The 21,971-nt window shown below is 38.0% G+C and overlaps 1 protein-coding gene across 7 annotated transcripts in view; it reads right to left on the bottom strand.

Annotated features, from left to right (window-relative positions):
* Positions 1-21,971, bottom strand: part of PHF21A (PHD finger protein 21A) — a 131,413-nt gene that overhangs the window by 85,602 nt on the left and 23,840 nt on the right. For 5 of the 7 annotated variants that reach the window (XM_032188185.1, XM_032188188.1, XM_032188184.1 and 2 more), the window contains exons 2-5: positions 13,876-13,916; positions 9,120-9,254; positions 5,117-5,149; positions 2,921-3,007 (exon numbers count right to left, since the gene is read on the bottom strand). In XM_032188185.1, the coding sequence (XP_032044076.1) occupies positions 2,921-3,007; positions 5,117-5,149; positions 9,120-9,173 (174 nt within the window). In that variant the 5' untranslated portion in view covers positions 9,174-9,254; positions 13,876-13,916. The remainder of the gene's footprint in view (positions 1-2,920; positions 3,008-5,116; positions 5,150-9,119; positions 9,255-13,875; positions 13,917-21,971) is intronic. The other 2 variants (XM_032188189.1, XM_032188187.1) reach the window with 1 other exon arrangement.

Raw genomic sequence — 21,971 nt, 5'->3', positions numbered from 1 at the left:
TTCAAGTAAGTTTTTCTCTTTTTGAAGCATCCTCCCTATGATAACACAATCAGTATACACCGCTCCGTCATCTTGCAGGTGAAACGAATCAAAGCATTTATTTTCACCACTTTCAAATTTTCAAAACCCCTATGAGTATATGAGATACCTCGTGCTGTAGCAGTTTAACCCTGCATCAGCTAACAAATTTCTTTAGGTTTAAGCCTACACACAGCATTAGCCTATTTGCTTTCTCTTTGTACTTTGCCAGATCTCTCCAATTTCACAAACTTCTGAACAGAGCTGTCATTATTAATTCTCAGCAAGAAACCCAAGCCACTATGAATCATTGCAGTGACTGGCACCAAGTGTCGGCACTACTCTCACAGTGTTGCAGAAACAGAGAGAAATCCTAAAGCAACTAAAAGCTTTTAGCTAAGCTACCACTGAGTCAGTTCTTGCACTATAAGTCTTCATGCAACTTTATTAAATGAGAGAGCAAAGAAAAAGGGTACATTAGGCTCGTATAACATTTCAGAAGCCAGAAATATTTCAGCATTCTGCTTTTGTAACATCAGGGTCTCAGCTCCACGCCACAGTCTCAGAGAAGGGATATCACACAGGCTGGAGCTTTAATATTTCACACTTCATTAAAAGCTGATAAAATAGTGACAATAATGCCTCCCATAACTGTCCACAGTGCAAGCGTTAGGCCCTCAGAGTTTATTCATTGGACCTTAAACATCAAGACTACTTACTTGGCTCTAAACAAGATTACAGAGAACAAACATCGTACTTTCCTTTTCCCTCAAGAAACACACTAGACAGTACCAAGAATTTATTTACTATACAAAATTGCACATCTCCCCACCCTGTTTGAAAATTAAATTGTTGGATAATATTCTCCCCATAAAACAATTGATAATAATTATTTTTCCCAAAATAAGAAGTAAAAGCGAGAACAGAAGAAGGCTTTGTTATCGTCTCTGTAAAGCTGCTTAACTCTGCATTGCCAAGCCACAGCTGTCTATACAACAGATTCCTACAATTAAGAGGGTGTAAGCATTTCTCTGCATTGGGAAGTTTTTGTTGGATATTTTTTCCCCTCCCTCCTTCGTTCTCCTTCTAGAACTCATTTACTACGATCACTGCATTTTAGCACCCATACTACTTTAACAAGACTATCTTCTGGGACGCTGGCAGCTCCATAGTCTAATGGTAAATTAACGAAATTAAGTATTAAAACTTCAACGGCGAGAGAAGGTCACTGTCCTATTGATAGCCAAAACTATAAAAAGACTGAAACCAAACCGTGACTTCATATTTACTGTATTCTGTGTGTGGTGGAAGTAAAATCAGAAACTTATTTTTCAGTCTTTTGGAAACATAGCCCATGTTAATCCCCATGAACAAGTGTGCTTCAGCACTCTGAGCTGTAACTTCTTTCAGCTGTGTACAACGAAGATATAGCTGTGTTTTTTGTTTTTTGGTTTTTTTTTTGTTTGTTTTTTTTTTTTTTGAAATTGATTGTTTAAAGCAGTGTATATACTACCATGCATTTCATAACGTAACTTAAAAGTTATGAATCAGTTTAAAAGTTACAACAAGATATTTCCTTATCTTCCACTCACTATCGCACCGCCTACCCCTGCTGATCATGTGAACTGGTAGTCAATATAATTTGCTTTGTGGCATCAAGGCAAGCTAATTTTGAAATTATCATGGGCCTCCAGAGCTTACCAGAGAATTCTGAAGCTGCTTGCTGTGAGACACAGCCACATGCAGAGGCTCATGCTGGTTTTAGAGAATAAATCATCTTCAAGAGAGACATGCCATCACAACAGCAAAACCTCAGTTTTTGCTGAATTAGTATTCTCATTAAAAAATCATTTTCTTTATTATCCTTACATGTTCTTTTCTAGACTCATTGTTCCACTACTAAAACATACTATAATTTTTAGTAAACAAAATTTCTAGATAAATGTTAATCACTGACTATTCCTTTTCTTAGGAAAGGCAGTTGTTTCAGTCTGGGAAAAGGTAATTCTCAGAGCAGACACAGATAATGAGTGATGAATGGAGGTATCTAGATGTGACACTGATGGGTAACTATATCCTTACTTATGCACACATTTCAAAATGTTCCCCATCTTCAAAACGTGTAAGCTCCTGACCCTAGCAACTAACTTAATTTGGTTCAGTTACTGACCCAACAGCAACACAATCAGGGACTTCTAAGTTTTTCAGGGTTTCTGTGTACAAAGTTTTGTGTTTTGTTAAAAAACACAAACGAGAACAAGTTTTCAGATGTCTCTGATATTTTTCTTCTAGTTACCCACAAGATGCATCATCCAGTTCCACAGTGTTTCTATAAATCATTCAGTTATAATTATTAATAATACTTAAGACCTATTGAAGAGAATTCCTACAAAATAGCAAATGTAAGACAATCAAAACGCAATTTATCCTGGTAAAAACAAGAAACAAGTCTCCAATTCATCTCTTAGGTACCTAAGCTAACATGTAGTTAGTTGGGCTTGACACAAAGAAAAATTCCACCATACTCATTTGGAATTGCACAGTCTGGACCAATGAAAACAGAATCTGAAGATCTGCCTAAAGCAGGATGTTCTGGTTTAGAATAAGTTTCAAAATAACAATAAAGGAAGTGACAAAATTATTTCATTTTCCCAGCTCCCTTAATACAAACCATTAGTTTCGATGCTAGGTAATTTGTTGTTATAGCTTCCACTGATTACAGTAGTTGCTTGTTTGATAGACTTGCAATAATTCATCCTATCTTTTGTTGAGAGAAATCAAATATAAATCCCAAATGTCTTTGCCCATACTTATTTTTGCACTTAAAAAAAAAAAGCAGCACTCTTGGAAGCTGGGAGAATATACATCTTTAGAAAAGTGTGTTAAAAATACATCTCCCTACCTGTTTCTCACTCAGAGCTGTGATTTTGGCTTGAAGTTCGTGAAGCTGTTTCTTCAAATCAGCATTCTGATTAGAAAGAAAAAATATCTGTGAGAAAGATATTCCATTTGTTAACATAGAGTAGTAGCAGGAAGGTGGTTTTTTTTTTTTTTTTTCATATTATACTACAGATACAGCACCTCTGGATGTACAGCCAATAAAATTCAAGAGGCTCAACAAAGCCTTGCTTAAGTCACTGAGTGCAAAAACCATCAGAGGACCTTTCTAGCACTCAGAGAGAGACAACTCAGTTTGGAATTCAGATTTCATTGAACATCCATTAGTGCTCACCACAATATAAAGCACATTTATACATTCCATCAAGTTTAAAAATTAAACAAGAAATGTTTGTCAATATACAATGCAATTGTATCATATTGAATGCAACAGTATGTCCCCTAAAGCACACTCACCTATGCTACTTATGCAAAGACGTTATCATGCATTTGACTGTGTTGAGCATCAGCAACCATATCTATTAAATCTTAACTGCTACACATGCCAAATGAAGGCTAACATATCTAAGTCTTCATTTCCATGTATTTTTATGCCTTAGACTATATTTAAGAGAATTACATCTGCCTTAGCACATCATTCATATCAGCACTTTGCTTACAATAGCACTTTAAGTTTAAGATTTAAAAGCAATAAACATCACTATAAAGATGCAGAGAGAACACAATTTTTACCAGGACTATTTCTTTTCTACTAAAAATAAAATTTAAAAAAGATTTGCACTCAGTTTAAAGCCTGTGAAGCTTTGAAGAAATGTGACAGGGAAGCAAACTTCTCTGCATTACTCCCCCCCCATCATTTATGTTGTAAATTCTTTACACTAGAGGATGTAGGTTTCTTGTGTTACACAGAAATATTAGAACATGAAACTAATATTGTTATAGGAACTTCATGCTCAAGACAACTTCCCCATTTTTATATTCATCCACAATTTCAAAATGTGTACCAATCTCAGCTCAGTTATCTCTGGATAGGTCTCTCCAATACAAACACAATCCTAGCAAAACCAGATATTGACCAGTCATCCTCCCTTTCTCTGGATTCTAGTTAATGCATTTTTTATCCCAGATTATTAAGAGCTTGGAATCAGGGACCAGATTCATTCTTCCTGGCTTCATGAACTTTGCATGGCTTTTTGCAGCCCTGAGCTGCCTTTCAATGGACACGAACAGAAAGCAAATTACTCTGCAGGCTAATCATTAGCAGACTAGCCCAGCAAGTAAGAGCAGCAGACCTTTCCCAAACCCCTTCAGAATAAGGAAGTTCTAGCAAGTAGATTTTCCAATACTATCCTACTCCTCCCTCAACACTTCTGTCAGGGGTCTTTCTGTACTTGACAGTTACAAAAAGCTGTCTTCCCACTCCACTGAGATCAGAAAACATGTACTCAGAAAATTACAGCGCATTCAGTGCTGTATGGGAATGGAAGCACTTAATAGCAAACCTGAAGTGAGCTGCTTTTCTTTATCCCTGTACTCAACATTTCACACTGGTTAGACTAACTCCACGTTAACTCCCCATTCAGGTAACTAGAGTGCTTAATTGCTGTGCAATTCAAGCAAGTCTCTTTACCCTGTCACTGGGAAAGAGCTGACTTCTGTTGCCTACACAAGGAGTCTAGTTATCCAACTTCAGTAGCTCTGGAACACCACAAGGCCTGGTATCCACTCTTCAGACATCACAGTGCTGAAGTTGGATATCTAAGACTGTATTCAAGCTGAATATTCTATTCTTCATTTGGACAAAATTTATTGGAAGGAGGATCCTCTCCTTTTATAATTCAGACAATAAAAAAGTGAGTGGCAGTTTTTGTAAAGAAAAACTTCCAGAAGAACCAGAAACTTATTTAACACTTGTACCACAGCCTGCAAGAGCCCCTTGATTTAAACTTCTAAAAATGAGACAAAAGGCTCCAAGAGTGTTGGTGAGATTTTTTTGTTTAGTTGATTTATCTGCAAGGATTTTTTGTTTTTATTTTAAAAGAACAATCCAGTCATTGCTTAAAGACTTGCTTGTAATAGCTTTCTTTTAAAAACTGTGTTAGCATGGAAGAACATGATGATGAAATATCTAAAACTCCCATGCACTGTGATTCTCTGTATTTTTTATGGTAAATAATACAATACAAAAAGAAATAGTTACCTGTGGATCTTGCTTCATTTGGGCAACCAGTTTCTAGAAAGAAAGAGATGCAATGATAAAATGAAAATTTTCATTAAGGATCACACTGAACAGCTTAAAAGTCAACAGTTTTGGAGAATGTTAAAAAAATACACATTTCATAGCATTCAATAGCTAGACATAATCCACGAGGAATTCAATATATATAATTTCAAAACCTATTCTTATTAATATAGTAAAACTATCACTCTAATCCACCACTTTTTGTTCCCTCTCCTAAACAGTTCTTAAACAAGTGATGCCTTTTTAGGACAATTTAAAGCAGCTGGGTAAGCTAGTCTAACAGCAATGCCTCCTGTAGAACTGCAGCCTCCTTTGCCTGCAGTCACAAGCAACACAAATCACAGAGAATCACTGCAAATACAAAAGCTGTTTGTGCACTCAAGCACAGAACGTCTCAAGTACTAAGGGAACGCCTGTGTGTTGGCTTGGCTGGTACCACATGGAAGGCCCATGTTCAGAAGTATCTCTGCCGCTTTCCTCCTTCAGTCAGAGATTGAGATCATTGCAGAAGAGATGCCCTCCACATCCAAGGGAAAGCAGACAGATGGCTACCATTCACTATTCTTCCTCCTTCGTTTCCTTCATGCAGCTGCAGGAAGATGCTGCCTATTGATAAGCAGGGAAGTTATCACACTGTCACTAAGGAAAACTAGAGCCCACAATGAAGGGGCAACAAACCACCACCACCCCCAGATTTCTTTTCTGGTTACAGCCAAGTCTCATCACATTACATTGTTCTTGCCACATGAGGAAAAAACACAGCAAAGTCTGTACTTTCTTCTCCATTGACTCATCAAAATCAGGAAAAGGAGTGAGGAACAGAAAGAAAGAACAAACAAGAAGAGCGTTTAATTCTACCTGCATTGATGGGGCTCCAAGAATTCACTTTGTCAATGATCTTTAAAAGTTTATTTCATTTCACATTCTAAAAGTGGCATTAATCAGAAAAAGCATAACAGAGGAATAAGTCTGAGCCAGACCACAGGTTTACCTGCTCTAACATCTTTCCAGTACTAGCCAATAGCAAACATGACCATCAGTAGGAGTACTGCAAAAGTTTAGAAATGTTCCCATCGTTTAGAAATTTAGATCTTGGATGTCTTCAAAGATGGTATCTTAGGCTCAATAGCTAGTAACAAAATTTTCTTCCGTTATCCTGCCTAATTACTTTTTGAACTCAAGAGAACACTCCAAATTCTGTAACAATATGTTCCAAAGTTACTGTAGTACTCCTGGGTAAAGGGACCTCCTTTTTCTTTTGAATCTGCCTCCTATTACTGTGTGCATGAGGGTCAAACGAAATTATGGAAAGCCATTCTTGACTGTTGCTCTATTCATCTTCTTCATACCACATTTTTCCACGTTTCATTCCTGGTAAGTCATCTCTTTCAGATTGAAAGTCTCCTCAAGCACAAGTCATTCCATTGTTTTGTTCACTCTTGGCACACTTCCCTGTACTTCTCCAGTTCTCCATCACTGGGAGAAAGAGGGATTAAAACTGCATGCAACATTCAAGCACTCTGTGCCACAAGAACTGCTTGCTCAGTGCTAATTCAGTCTGCTCTTACAGATGCAAGATGGGCAGTTTTTCCCAGGCGCATCTCTTGGCATTTATCTACATTGAATATTATTGGTTCATCATTCAGTATCATGGGATGTGGAGGTGCTGTGTTAGCCTTGCACTGACGTTCTTAGCTCATTTTTCCTCGGTGCTTTCTGCCACATCAGAGTTTGACAAAAAACAGATCTGTTTGTCTTGACACATACAAAGTTCTTGTAGAGACTCAATCACAGGAAAACATACTCAGTGGCCGTAAATTGTTCATAATGTATTGCTAAATTTATGGATGATGTAATATGGCATCATCCAATCATAAGAAAAATGTTTGCTAAAGTTAAGATACTCCGTTCTTTTTGCTAATAAATGAAAAGAGAAAGGATGCTTTTGGTTCTTTCCACCCATCAGCTTGAAGAGTCATCCATGAAGCCCAACCCTGCTGAGAGAATAGCTAAATAGAGCGCCTTTCACACCTCTTGTGATCAAAAACTATGAAGAGCAGACTGCTTCAAAATAACCTCACTCAAGTCAACACAGTAGCAGAACAGAGCTCTGCTAGAGTTGATGCATCTCTTCTCAGGACAAGCGATATACCTTGGCTGTGAAAGATATTTTAATATTTAAATTGTACTTCAATATAGTAAGTGACCTGGTCAGACATCACTTATAGAGGAACCTTCAATCATCGAAACGGAACATAAAAGCATCTTCTCCTAAACAGAATCACAGAATTTCTAGGTTGGAAGAGACCTCAAGATCATCGAGTCCAACCTCTGACCTAACGCTAGCAGTCCCCACTAAACCATATCCCAGTTAAACACCTTCTTTGGGTCCTTACTGGTAGTAATTTAAGATACATTCTGCCAAACAGGCAGCATCAAAGCTTCAGATGGAGTTCTGAAGGTGAACTGGAATAGGCAGGAAATAAAGAGCTATTCTACAAACAAATTTCAATCATACTGAGCATCACTGTCTACAGCTACATAAGCAGTCATGACAAGTGACATGCTGCATCAGAAAGTTAGGAGGCTCTGCTCACACACTGAAAAGCTGAACTTCATCACAGACACCTGTCCACCAGGTACAAAAGGAGGACAAAATATGACTGTATGAGTCTTAGCAAGCTTTATAAAAAAAAGTCCTTGGAAAAAAAATAGGCAGATGATGACAAGTGAGACAACTGTCCAGAAATCCTGGGGCACTGCCAAAAGAAAGGATATAATATATTTCTAATTGAAAGAATTAAAATGTAAAGATAAGGTAAGATAATGATAATAAAGAATTGAAATGTATACAGTACAACTCAAACATTTCATTTGAAGATTTTTAATATTAAAAATTGTTGCCTCAAAATTTTGGTTAGTTTATGAGTAAAGAGAAATATAGATACACAACTGGTAAATGCTGTTATATGAATACAAGTATTTCTAGTGTTCTGATCACCACATAGCAGATAACATTGAAGTACTTACTAACCTTAAATTTTAATGCCTGCAGTAATGCCATGTGTAATTTCTGAGTTTTATTACCCCAATAACACAGCTTCACTGAAGTTCTGAAGGCAAGGGCCTCGGAGTTTGAGCAGAGCAAAATATTGTCTGTAGTTCTGGAAATTCATCCATAGCTTTTTATCATTTTTCTCCTCAGCTGAAAGTTGCATCTTTATTAAAGCAGATTAAATTTCATTTTACTAACCCACCCACTCACGTTCTTGCACTACACTCATCATTGCAAAAACTACTGAACAAGTCATCTGATGACTTGTCTAAACAAGTGTTCTAGGTAACTTGGAAACATTTTACAAAATTTGCAAAACTGATCAGCATAACTCATTGTAAATTTCTTTTATCCATTGTGCAACAGTTGTCAGTTTCAGCTGTCCAGAAGAAATACTTGAGAAATACTTGGAGAACTGTCTTTCAAAAAGGCTTCCCTGATAAATTTAACATTTTAGACAGCAGCTACTCTGTTTATAACAATTTTGTCTCAATACTTGTTTGAATTAATATGAACATGTCCTCTTACCTTTGCTTGGAAGTTCCTCCAACATATTTTTCTCATTCCAACTTAATACTGAAGTTGGCTTTAGAACATCAGAAAACCCTTCCAGACACAAGTTACTGAACACCGAGTTTTCAGACTGTTTTTCATCACTTCTACAAAATATCCAAAAAAATCCCCACCCACAGCCTGATATGTAGATTTTTTCACATTTGCTAAAAACAACAGGTGGTAGGGTCAAAATACAGCGAGTATGAAATTCTAAAGCAATTCCAAGCTTGTAAGACAATTATTTCTATAGTTATAATGGTATTACTCAATACCACCATTAGTTGTAATAGTATCTGTAATAATAACATTGCTATTAATTAAAAATATAAAGCAAGAAAGAATACAAATTACCTGGTGAACCTGAATTTCCACTTTCAGAGCCTCCTGTAGAGTCTGCAGCTCCATTCTCTACCTTCTCCACTTTCTCTAGATGTGTCTTTGCTGATTCCAGTGCCTTTAGTTTCTGGTTTCCTCTCCACAACAGCGCTATAGAAAAATAAATGTTTTGCTTTAGTTCCTGAAAGACAAGTTAATTTGAGAGGAAAAAAAAAAAAAAAAAAAGTGTAACAGAGCAGGAATTCAGTGAACTATATTCAGCTGCAGCTTCCTAGTCTAGAAAAAAAAAAAAGTGATCTTTCAATCACAAGAAATCTAAGAGCTGTACAGAATGCCTTTCTTGGGAGTAGTTTAGCCAGATTACTTCTCACATATCCCAAAGTTGACATACTTTTATCCTAGCTTGCAGGCAGCTATTTCCTACCAATATTCCATTGTAGTTGCATATTAAATTAGAAATTTGGCTACTGAAAATGTTTTAAAGAAATCTGCATAGAGAAGAAAATATTCTTGAGGCTAAAATTCTGTAACCCTAATAGCAATAAATTGTTAACCAGAATGTACTGCATTACCATACTTCCATGAGACTTTAGAGCTGTTGTTAGCTGGGATGGTCTGCATGTAATCCCACAGAACATTAACATGCAATGCCTAAAGTTTGTGCTGAGTTAGTCATTTCATATTTTGAAGGAACAGAAGACAGCTATAATGCTTTTTAATATCTTGTGCTCTAAGTTTAAAATCCTTTGCTATTTCTAGGTAGAATTCCAGTAGGTATGAGTTTACCATCTTCACCTGTACTTCAAACAAACGAATCCCCCTAACCCCTGACAAAGAAAAGCATCAACATCCCTATTTCTAAAAGCCTCAAAAGCTAGACAAGTAATTTTTGTTCAGAAATACATTAAAAACATCATGATTCTGAAACAGCATTAAGATTCCCTTCTGTATCCTATATGTTCAAAACACAACAGAACTTGTGTAAAAATGGATGAAAATATATACAAATATCTATATAGAGATGTACACAGAAAACAAAGCCTCAGAAAACATTATATACCAGTCTTTCCATCCAGACATCACACATGAAATTGTTCGAGTGTTAAAGTAATTCCAATTTTTCATCTTTTGAAGACTGCTCACAGTTATTACACAGGTATTGTCAACTAAGAGGCCTACATAATGGGACTTCATTGTTTTCAAAAGGCTAGTGACAGATTAGATTAGGCATGTAGACTGTAAAAAGAGAGTAATTCATTTAAATTAGAGAATTTTATTTTAATATTGTCTAAGTACAGTATACTGAAGTGTTGGACAAGTCTGAAGTCCTTAAAATAAAAAGTGGTGGGTTTGTTGGTTGGTTGGTTTTTAAATTAGCCTTGTTTCTCTCTCCAAATATCACATTACAAAAGGAGAAGACTATCAAGGGTTTTTGTAAAAGCATTGTATTTAAATTCATTCTTTTTCAGTGCTGTCTGCTGTTAGCTGAAAGTTACTTATTTAAATAACAAAGGCCTGATAAGACTTTCTAGTCAACACATCGAATGACCTTCTACAAGAGTCTCTCCCACACGTGACAGAAGAGCTAGAACAGCTGCCTTTGCAGCACTACTCTCCATAAAATCGTAATTTGTATCAAGGGATACATGGAAGTTACATATAGTTCCCTGTTCTATTACCACAAGCCTTAATGAGAAAACAGAACCCTGGATTATTACTTCCAGTCACAGACAAGAACAACTACAGCGTGCATTAAGTCCCTATCACTGCAGTTTCAAAAGAAACCGTACTTCAGAAAACCATGTGGGAGAGTGACTAATGAAAACTGGATCCCACTGCAGAGGCAAAAAGTCTTTCACAAGCCCTGGAAATTCCATTTTGAGGTAAAGATGCAGGCAGGCACAAACAAAGTTCTTCTCAGGGCGTCTTCCATGAATGAGATGGCACTTGTGATAAACAGCAACTATCATTCTATGGCTTCGTGCTAACTTTAAAGAGCAAAACAGAACAAAACAAGTTGTCTCAACTGAGAATGTAAAAGATATACATGATTTTAATACACCTGACTGTAAAGCCTAGTACAAGTTCACGGGAAAAATGATGTGGTACTTCTAAGGAGTACAAAAAAGACACCACACAAATGCAAAACTTAATCTGACAGGCAGATATTATAAATATTATAATATTGATGGTTCATAAAAAAATAATCCAACTTCATTTCATAGACATCTTGAGCAGCTGGAAAGATTTTTCACAACTAATCTTTAGAAGTTTAAGAAAAAAGTGATAGTGCTTTGTAGAAGCAAGTGGCTGTTCAGCCTAGCCACGTTTACACAGTTGTAGACAGGAACACGGGTAATTTGCTGCTGTACTGGGGAACAAGCAAGCCAGGAAAAAAAAACAAAAACAATTCTAGTAATATACCCATCATCAACTAACTCCACCTGACATTATTTGTTACAATTTCAGATTTTTCTTTTACTGTAATTTTAAAGTTAACAGATATTAAGACTTCATAACTACAAATATTTTTAAAACATATATGGATTAGAAATTGATCAATTGTAGAATTGATTTCAATACATAAAATTGAAGCCTCCAAGAAAAGACAAAAGATTTTTTTTTTAATTAAAGTTTTTCTGACTCTTCACTCTCTTCCTACTCTCTCTCCCTCCAGCATTCCCATTACAGCAACTTGCTTTGCAGTGTCATTTACTTCCAGATGCCTTCTGCTGGCAAAGTTACACGGAGGGACATGTTAAACATGGGAAACTACCTCCTCTCTTCAAAAACTAGGTGTCTCATACATAAGGAAGAGAAATTACCTCTGCTCCATCAGCAAAGGCCCCACAGTAAAGCACAATCTTTTTGCAATCACCTCCCCAGCTGCTGTAGTTGTCACTAGCAGCAGTACTGTTTTCCTTCGCAAAAACAGGACCAATATTGGTGATTACGGGAATTGTGCTAAGCTGCAAACAAGAGCTATACATTTGGCATGGCAGCCGAGCTGCAGCACACATCACCATCACTTTAAAGATGAAGAAACGGGAAAAGGTCAGTGAAGAATTTATCAGGAGGTTCTGAAGTGTCCTGAGCATCCAAATCATTACCGGGGGTTGGAGAACAATCTTTTTTAAATAAAGCAATCATTTTAAAATTTGGTCACGTTGCCAATTTCTAAAAAAAAATTAAAAAATTATATATATATATATATATATATGTATATAGTTGTTACTCAGCTGAAGCACTCTAGAACACACTTCTTCTGTAGCTTCCCTCCCCAAGCAGGAATAACTATCAAGTTATCCCCGTCTGAAATTCCCTTGAAGTACCTTAAACACTTTGCCAATGTTAATTAAAAAAAAGTGATCATTCTTTACATCCAGCAAGTCCTAGATCGTTTTTTTTTTTTTTCTGTTTTATGTAGAATACATCTAGAAATATATGAGGGCAGCTGGTTAAATATTGGTTGTATTTCCTTCAAAAGCAGGTACAGAACTTCCTAAACAAATGGTCACACGTTTTTAAAGTGCAAAAATCCTCAATATCCTTAAGCTTTTTTTCTTTCAGATTCAACTTCCAGGGGAGATTTAACATCTCAAGAAGAGTGGCATTATAAACTAGCTACAATATCACATCCTAGGATGTATAAAATTATCCCTGGATTAATCATAAAATATATTGCATTTTCCACTTTACTCTTATGACAGTAGAATTATTATTTTAATTAAAAACCTTGTAGATGATTGAAATTGCATGGACGGGTTGGTCTGCAAACATTCTTCATCCCATTAGTTTTTAAAAAGAAAACATGAAAATGCCTTGTTCAGTGCTAGAAACTGCGACTTCCAAAGGGAAAGCAGAGGACTGGGGAGTACTCGCATCTCTTGCACATACAGACATACTTCCAAGCCACAACCAGGAGGAACACCAATAACGAGATGTAAATTTGCCATTCCTTGGATTAATTTCAATCTTTGGAGGCAGCAGTCCTCCATTCAATTTCCTGCAGGCTCACATTTGTCATAAACAATCCCTTATTTCTAATGTGATTGCTTCAAGACTTAAAATCTCACAGTCAGAAAAAGTACCACAACTCGCCTCAGTTAAAGCAGCACAAATGTTACATGCTTATAAAAGCACCGAGACTGAACGAAACCTTCAACTCTGCAACAGTCATGTAAGTGCATTAGTACCTCTCCATTATTATCCCAATTAAAAAAATAAAATAAAATACAATCCACTTCAGAAACTCTAAAACATCATAAAGCTATTTAAACTATGCCTATTTTGGAAAGTACACTAAAAACACAGCTTATGTAACTTATACTCACACGCACAAATGCAAAAAAAAAAAAAAAAAAAAAAGGTAGGACAAACACAAAAGCCATGAATTACTTCTCTAATTACTTCATGGAAGGACCCTAAGTAACTTAGAATTTTAGATAGAAGTCTTTTGGCACCCAGAATCCCTTCAGATAAATTTTTCACGTTGTACAGAAAAAAAAAATAACATTATTATTTCTGAAAGATGATGTTAAATATCTACTGTACTTACAGACCCTCAGGCCCAAATCTCAACCCTACAGTGAATTTATTTATAGGACTGGGACTTCCATCTGTAACATTTACTTTTTAAGATTTAATTTCTGAATATAAGAACAGATAGGATTTCAGTTTCAGTAAACATCAAATTTTTCCAGGAATGCATGCCAGCTCTGTGTCATCTATTCTTAGGTAAGCCATCCCAGCTCAGGGAAGGAGCACTTACCAGTTTTGAGGAAGTTATTCCCTTCAGCTCTCTACCCCCTCCTGCAAAAGAGAAAAAAAAATAGAAAATTGTAACAAACAGCTTAACTACAATTTGAAACAGATAAAGAAATTTCAAAAAATTGGGAAGATTTGGGTCTTGTTTGTTTTTACTGATGTAGAAGCTAGCCAAGAAATACCACTTTGAAAGAAAATGTTTGACATGGGAAGGGAAAGACGAGGAGACCTACAATTCTAGTATGGATTAAAATACAAATTATTAGAGTCACTAGAGAATAATGCCATCCCAGCTCTGCCAAGGCCTGTGTCCCCCTCCCCTGGGGGAAATCCCTTCTCCATCACTTTATTAAGACCCAAGTCACAAGCCTGTCAGATGTCACAACTCGGTACGACGAGGTTGCCCACCCCGGACGTTTTGGCACCTCCTCTGCCAGAGGTTAGAGCAGCACGACAGAGGTGGTGAAGCAGGTGGCATGTCAGCACAGCTCAAATCCCCGAGCATTAACGTAAACCGAAATCAATGGCAGTTTAGGCTAATATGCTAGGTCATGAACCACGTAGGCTGAGAAGGCACGCCGCCCGTGTCATGGGGGGAAAAACAGCGAGCAGCACAGAAAGGTGGGACTTCTTAAGTCATCCGCATATGAATCATAAAAACTTGTGAGTCAGAGTCCTCAAAAGATAGCTAAAATACAAATGATACCTCATTTGTTCAATTACTTTGCCTGACGCTAAAAAAACCTCCAAAACACTCCAATTTTCTAGTAAAATACTAGAATATCGGTCTATTTTAAGCTGGGATCCACAGCCAACAAGATCTTTGCAGAAATGTTTCTATCCACACAGAAGTCACCGCAGAGCTGAAGTTCAAGCCCCCGGCTCATAAATAGTTGGAGCCCTAGTGGAAGCGTTCAAGGCCGGGCTGGATGGGGCACTGGGCAGCCTGGTCTGCTGGGAGGTGACCCTGGAACTGGGTGATCTTTGAGGTCTCTTCCAACTTAGACTGATGTGTGATTCTGTGATCTCTCACTCTGCAGAGGCCGGCACCAGTGGAGGAGCAGGCACGCACCAACTAGCAGCAGCACCGTTGCGATGAGCACCAAGACGAGAACAGAAAATGGGAGACCTACAGCTGGCTGTGACTGGGATTGTCCTCTCCCAGTCTTGAAGTTCATTGTGCATTTTGACAAACAAGATTTAACAACTTATCTCCTGCAGCCTTCGTTTTAGAGCAGTTTCAGATCAGTATAAACAACATCCATTGTGGTAGAATATGGGCAGGAGAGGATGGCTTGTTTGGAAACTGCAATCAAATTCAGTGCCTTTGTTCTGGATGCTCCAGAACTTGCAACACCCTCACTATTGATAGTTCCTGAGGAGACAGCCTTGATTCTCAAACCCCAGTTGCTTCCTCTCCAACTGAAAACTTCACTTGTCACCGCCACCTCCTACCATTTATCCGTGATTTTATTGGTCCCAAAAAATCTATAGAGGAAGCTCTCTAATTACAGAAGCACTAACTTTGCCTCTTCAACAAGCAACTGCAACAACTGCATCTCCCTGCTATTAAAAAAATCTCCCTGCTGTAGGTGACCGACTCTGGAAAGCTAAACAAAAGAGTCGCACTACACATCTGCAAATACAGTCCTAGAATGATTATTAAAAAAAAAAAAAAAGAGACATCTATTTGCTTGAAGCATGAGTACATACAATGTGAAGAGAATACAGCCACTTGGAAATAACAGCATGATTAACTGTTCCTTCCTTCCTTTTATTTTCCTCCCCTATCAACAGAGGGGCCCTGCCTTCCTCTGGGCTGGATCCCTCTCCCTCAGCTGACACCGAGAACAGCTCCAAAGAGCTGCAACCCCAGGCTGGGAACCCAGGGGCTCCCGAGGACAGAGTTGGGCACACCAGGAGTCTAATCGTGACCCTCCGAGCGATTTGCTGTGTTGCCTTGGAGAAGTCACTTAAAGAGGACCTAGACTGGGAATGGAAATACATCTGCATCCTCTTCTGTATATGACTTACTACAGGTTTTCTTCTTAAGTGCTGAAAGCAGGTCAATGTTTGAAAGTCAAACCTTCAACAATACAAAACACTTCAGTTCTGCCCTCATGCAAGTATAGTATTTTTCCTGGCATCTCTGCCTCATTTAGCAGAGAGGATAAGCTTAAAGAATAAAACATCTGAGTAATTTCTTCTCATTCTGAGTTTTCAGTTTGCATGCCTTTTTTTTTTTTTTTAATTCAATATTCAAGCTCTACATCAAATAAAGAGTTGGTTTCCTCATAAGCAGTGCACTAATGAGAGATGTAGAAAAACTTACGCCTAATACAAGCATGTTTTCTTAAATAGGGGATTGAGACAGAGAAACGAAGAACAAACATCCCAGTCTGGTAACTCCATGCATCTTGGAGTTAGATTTGCCATTGCTCTTAATATTTTTATAGTATTCTACACATTAGCCCTTACAACAACCTGTCAAGTGGTTAAGTCCCTACCACTTTCTACACAGAGGACTAGTTAGCCTAGATGATTCTGATTGATGTTTTGCTTTGTGTTTCTTTGTACCACAGAATTATGAAAAGGATCAGAAGGAATGTACGGATACAGCAGTTCTCTTAAACAAGAGATGTCCAAAACATCTGCAGCTATGGTCCTCACGGAAGGGGAAAGGCAGATGCTTGCTGCTCAGGCCACCGTAATAGTCCTGTAAAGGGCAGCAGAGAGACTGTCAGTGGAGCCTGCTAATTAAGAAGCGTGCTGTATTGATAGGATATAGTCACCTCCTGATTCAGGTACCTTTTTGATGACCTGCACCATCAGTGCGTAGAGACAGGAAGGCCTGAACTCAGTATTGCTGACAGCCATTACATGAACAGATTTGAGCACTGTTTCTTTGGCTAAATGACTTTGATGATGCAATAGAGAACCTGAAGTCAGGATGCCCCTCCTATTTCCAAACCAGACACAGATTAAGTAGCAATATCAGAGGTGTCAGGTGCTGCTTGCACAAACATTCTTACTAGCAGTCTCTGCTGAGAAACGAAGGAACTGTCAGTCCACTTCCTTTCACGGACAGCTTATTTGAAGAACAGAATTTAACTGTACTTCATAAAGCCATAATGAATTAGTGGAGCATGACAATTCAAAATCCCAAATTGAAAACTTGCCAGAGAACAGTTTACAACCAACTAAATCTGCAGCTTGGTTCTCAACAACTCTCTGTATTCATGACTACTGGAAGGCAATCCAAAATAATATTAATGGAAGAAGCACCAGATAAAATCTGCTTCTACAGATGAAATCACATCTCTTGTTCACAGCAAGTGAAGATACACAAACTCACATCACCTCTTACTCTCACTAAAAAATATCACACCAGAGAGTTAAAATTAAAATACACCAGGGAGTTAAAATTAAACAGCTCACAATCACTCATATTAACCTTTTTTTATTAAACTGTTACTTTAATTAAATTGCATCTAACTGGTTTGAATGTCTTAATAAAAAGTAACAAGTCACATTTTTAAACACATCAACTGGATTCTCAAAGCTTGATTGCACGTGGCCCTCAGCAACCTGATCTGAGGCTGGCCCTGCTCTGCGCAACAGGGCAGAGCCAGATGACTTCAAAGGTCCTTTGCAACTTGAATTATTTTACAAATCTGTAGTCTAACATTAAGGGATGTATTAGTTTTTCAGCTCCTTTTCCTACGCAATATGTTTTTGTTTTGTTTTGTTGTTTTTTAACACTCTTGGTATGATTACCAGAAAATGCCTCACTTGTATCCAAACAAACTTTATACATATATATAAACACACTTGAAGTAATTAAAAATAAAACAGAGGACCTTAACCTTTACAATATTTCTAGACAGCATATTTAAGGGAAAAAATACTCCACTGCTACCAAAACAATCATATTCTGCAGATCAACTTTAAACTGTAGTCTGTAAATAAGGAGAAAAGTTAAAACACAAAACTCTTATGCCTAAGGCTTGATAGCCCCTGAGGACATCAGAAGAACTACATGTAGTGGTTGCGCATCTTAGTGTATAGTATCTAACAATTTAAGACTATTTAAGACTACAAAAACGCTAAGTGTCTGTACGTTAAAATGTTTGGGTACATCAGTCAGATTCTTACTGTGACCTTAAAGTTATACAATAAAATTTATGTTATCGTAAGCAGAGACTCATTTGGGAAAAAAAACGCGAGAAAACCAGTCATGTTTAGCCATTTCTGGCTAGTATTTTTCCTAACTCTGAGAGCTAGCACAGGTTACTGTTACACCATGCAACTTTAATCAGGAACTTTATACACACATATCACACTATAATATTTAAATTATTTTTTTTCCTTTCTCAATAGGGCCTCTGATTTGTTCGCTGCACAGGACGAACTCAGACAAAAAGGACTAATTATTGCACAGAGGAGGTTTTAAGTTTGCTATTCTCACACAATTTAGAGCACAGCTTTACAATATTAAGGTTGAAGAAGAGAAAATCAAAAAAGTTTGAAAAGAAATCATAAAAGTTTCTTTACCGTGATTTGCAAGTCACAAAGAGAAGCCGTACTTGTTAACAGGATTTCCGCAGCCTCCAGAAAAGCCAGGCCAAGCAGCGCCCAGAAAGGGCTCTTCTGGAATACGTTTCCCCAAAACTCATGCTGTAGGGGACACGTTAGCACCACTGGTGGTGAACAAGAGGCCTGCTGCCCGGTAGCACGAGCTGTCCCACCAGGGCCGTGAGGGCTCCTGTCAGCCCCGGCCCAGGCGCCCAGCAAGGGACTGGGATCACTGGGAGCACGCTGAGGGTCCCGGCCAGGCCTCAGGCCTGCTCGCCTGCCCAGCTCCCCCAGATCCCTGCTCACCTCCCCACAGTTCTTCTGGTGGATAGCTCCCACCACAGCAGTCATGGGGTTTTGGTTTTCTACTGATGTATACAGACATTAACCCACCGTGTTCAAACTACAAGCTCCAGCGCTACCTCAGAGCTCTCTCTGCCCCTAACGTTAGCCACGGAACAGACACAAATTGGAGCTTAAGACACCAAAAGCCTGTTTCATTCAGGGTCTGACTGATTCACCTTCTCTAAAACAGTTTAGGAAACTATCACACTTACTTGAAGTGGAAGCATGTGACACCATCACCTGTCTTTACAGAACGAGGACTGTATTTACCATACAGACAGAGAGCTGGAAGACTCACTACAGCTAAGAAGGCCATCCCATTGTAAAGACAAAAACCACTTCACAACCCTATTTTAAAAACACCAACCAAAACTCAGCGTGGCAGCCAAACACACACAAACAGATGAAGATTACCCTCCGAGTCCTGCTGTACTCTGAGTACAGCTCTGCGAGGCGTTAGTAACCCTGTGAATTCAGCCTTTCCCAGCAGCCAGGGGCTGGGTGGGCAACAAAGCCACCCACTGTAGGAAAATGAACCAGGCACATTTGGCCTGGTGGAAAATCAGCTCATGGATGTTTTTAAAAACATCAGGCCTGTCTCTCTTACCTGAGCAGATTTATAAGACACGTGGCTTTGCACATTTTACCTACACAAATACACGCTGCTCTTCTTCAAATGCTCACTGTACGTTTCTCAAATCAGAGAAGCATATGCTAAAGCCACTTACACTTGAAAGGGAAAAAAGTTAACACATTTTCATTCACCAAGGATTAAGCATTTAATCCACCTTTAAAAACAAAACACTCATCCTCCCACTTTCTCACACATCTACCTTTGTCGCTGTTAGAGGAAAAGGCCACCATTTAAAATAATAAAAATATTTTAATTATAAATATATTTTTAATTCCCTTCTATATAATAAACAAGACATTCATGGTAACTTTTATTAACAAGAAAGTAAACTAGAAAATTATAGGAAGTCTGCCTGACCTGTGACTGTTGGTAAGCTTGACAGTTCCTTCTTACTAGGTACCAAGAACTCCCCGTATTTCCCATATAACCCTTTCTAACATCCATAAAATTATCACCACTACAATTCTGGGTTTTGTGCCCAGAACCCCACAGGGGGATGTTTTACAGCATTGTTGTATTCAAAAGCTATTGTACTGCAGACAGAGAAATACTAACAAGAACACCAAGCCTCACTCTGCTCAGTGAATTACCATTCACCAGTTGTAGATAAACACAAAGCCACCTCCTGTGCAGCAGGGCTAAATTCCTGCTCACGTGAAAGGTGGGATGACCTGAAATTGTACATTGGTAAATTTTATTGTGCTGTTTTAATTCCTACATACACCACAAGGAAACCCTGGTCCTAACGAAGACTAAGTTTATGCTTTATTAGCAGTGCAACAGCAAAGTTTTCATAGTTGAAGCTGGTAGATTAGGATTATTTTTTTTTTTTTTTCCAAAAATTAAAAGATTTACATGGTGCTAAAAAAGTGTTTTACACTTAAAACAAGTTAACTGACTTTTCTGCAGTCTTAGAACTGTTTTTATATTTATTTATTTTCAAAATAGCTATAAAGTATACATACACCTGCAGGGGAAAAAGATAGAAGGCAAACAGAAAACACATGGAGTTGTCCTAGCTGTACAAGCCCATTGTTTTGTTTCAACATGCAAAAACAATTCAAAAGGGAAGTTGTTCAGAGTCTTTGTTTGCCTGGGTTTTGTTTTGTTTTTAAATTACATGCCTAGAAAAGTCATTTCATTAACATCTACTGTTCTTACGGCGTGTTGTAAATTTCGGATTCCCGTGGTTGGGAAGTTTCTGCCTTCCTTTTATACTTCAGCAACAGAGGACTATTTTGGGAAAAAGAGATGTGGGAGAAGGAGTTGCAAGGCGAAGAGAACACTATTTTCTAGAAAGAACACTGTTTGAAACAGGTTAAAAAATATGAAATCCTAGTGATTGCTTTAAAAACAAAAGGCACAAAGAAAAAAAAATTAAGAAAAAAAAACTCTACTCCAGTATTTAAAGTATTATTTTATTTTTTCCAATTCCATTAAGAGTGGAGGGATCTCCAACTTCATGTTTTATTCATTTAAGTATGAGGAAAAATTTCAGACTGAGTGCCCAACTTTTTCCTTTTCTAGCAACCCACTTCATCTTAGAGAGAGCTGGCTTGTGGGAATGACACATTAGTGAGGCAGAAGTGTCTTACGAGTTTCGGGAAGAGGTCCAGAGCACAGAAGGAGATGATCCAGGTAGTGCTGCAGGACTGCGGACAGGAAATGCGAAGCTGGAGGCATCCTCGACTGCTGCTGCGAGTGCTTGTAGCACATCTGAGGGGACAGCTTTGTGCATGTGCAGACCCGCTGCCTGTACAAACTAGTCTTTGAATTTGTCAGATGCTCAGAGGGAAAAAAAAAAAAAAAAAAAAAAAAAGCAAAACGTCAGAAAAACATCCAATGTCTCAACCACAAAACAGTGGCATTCAAGGACAGCTACGGCCTTCCATTTCCACAGCAGAGAAAAGTGCTATTAACTCAATCTGCCAGCAGGGGGAAATGCCAAACAAGTGAAAAAAAGTTGAAAGGAGAATAATAAATACGAAGAATAAAAAAAAAAAAAGCAAAATAATCCTCTCCCCAGACTACCCCCTTCACCCATCACACACACCCTCAGCAGATGAGGGAGGGAAAAGTCCTGCTCGGCCGTCCAGCCTTGGGAGAAGAAACGGTGAAAGTGCCTGTCCAAAACAAGCACTGAAGAACAGTACTGGCAGGCAAAAACAAACTTTCAGTTTCAGTGTTAGCCCTGTGTGACTGCAAATCAACTAAAGTTTTCTTAAATCTAGCATTATGATGAGGAGGGAAGTTTGGGGATTACACAACTTAGGGAACTGAGGTGAAAGAAAATGAAGTTTTAAAGGACTATCCAACGTGAATGTTGGAATTAAAGTGAATACACATTTTATAGAAAAATCCTTCTGCTTTAGAGAATAGTTACTACATTTATATGGAATCCCAAGAGTCTGGGCTTTTTTTCTTTCCCCTCCTGAAGAGATTTCAGAACAGCAGGGGTCCCATTAGACACCCTGTTTTCCTTCTACCTTATAAATATTATCTGTACACCATTTCCATGGTTACAAAGTATAGTGAAACTACTTAAA

The sequence above is a fragment of the Aythya fuligula genome, chromosome 5, assembly GCF_009819795.1.
Source record: "Aythya fuligula isolate bAytFul2 chromosome 5, bAytFul2.pri, whole genome shotgun sequence".
NCBI classification, from domain to species: Eukaryota; Metazoa; Chordata; class Aves; order Anseriformes; family Anatidae; genus Aythya; species Aythya fuligula.
This window is presented reverse-complemented; position numbering and strand designations above follow the sequence as displayed.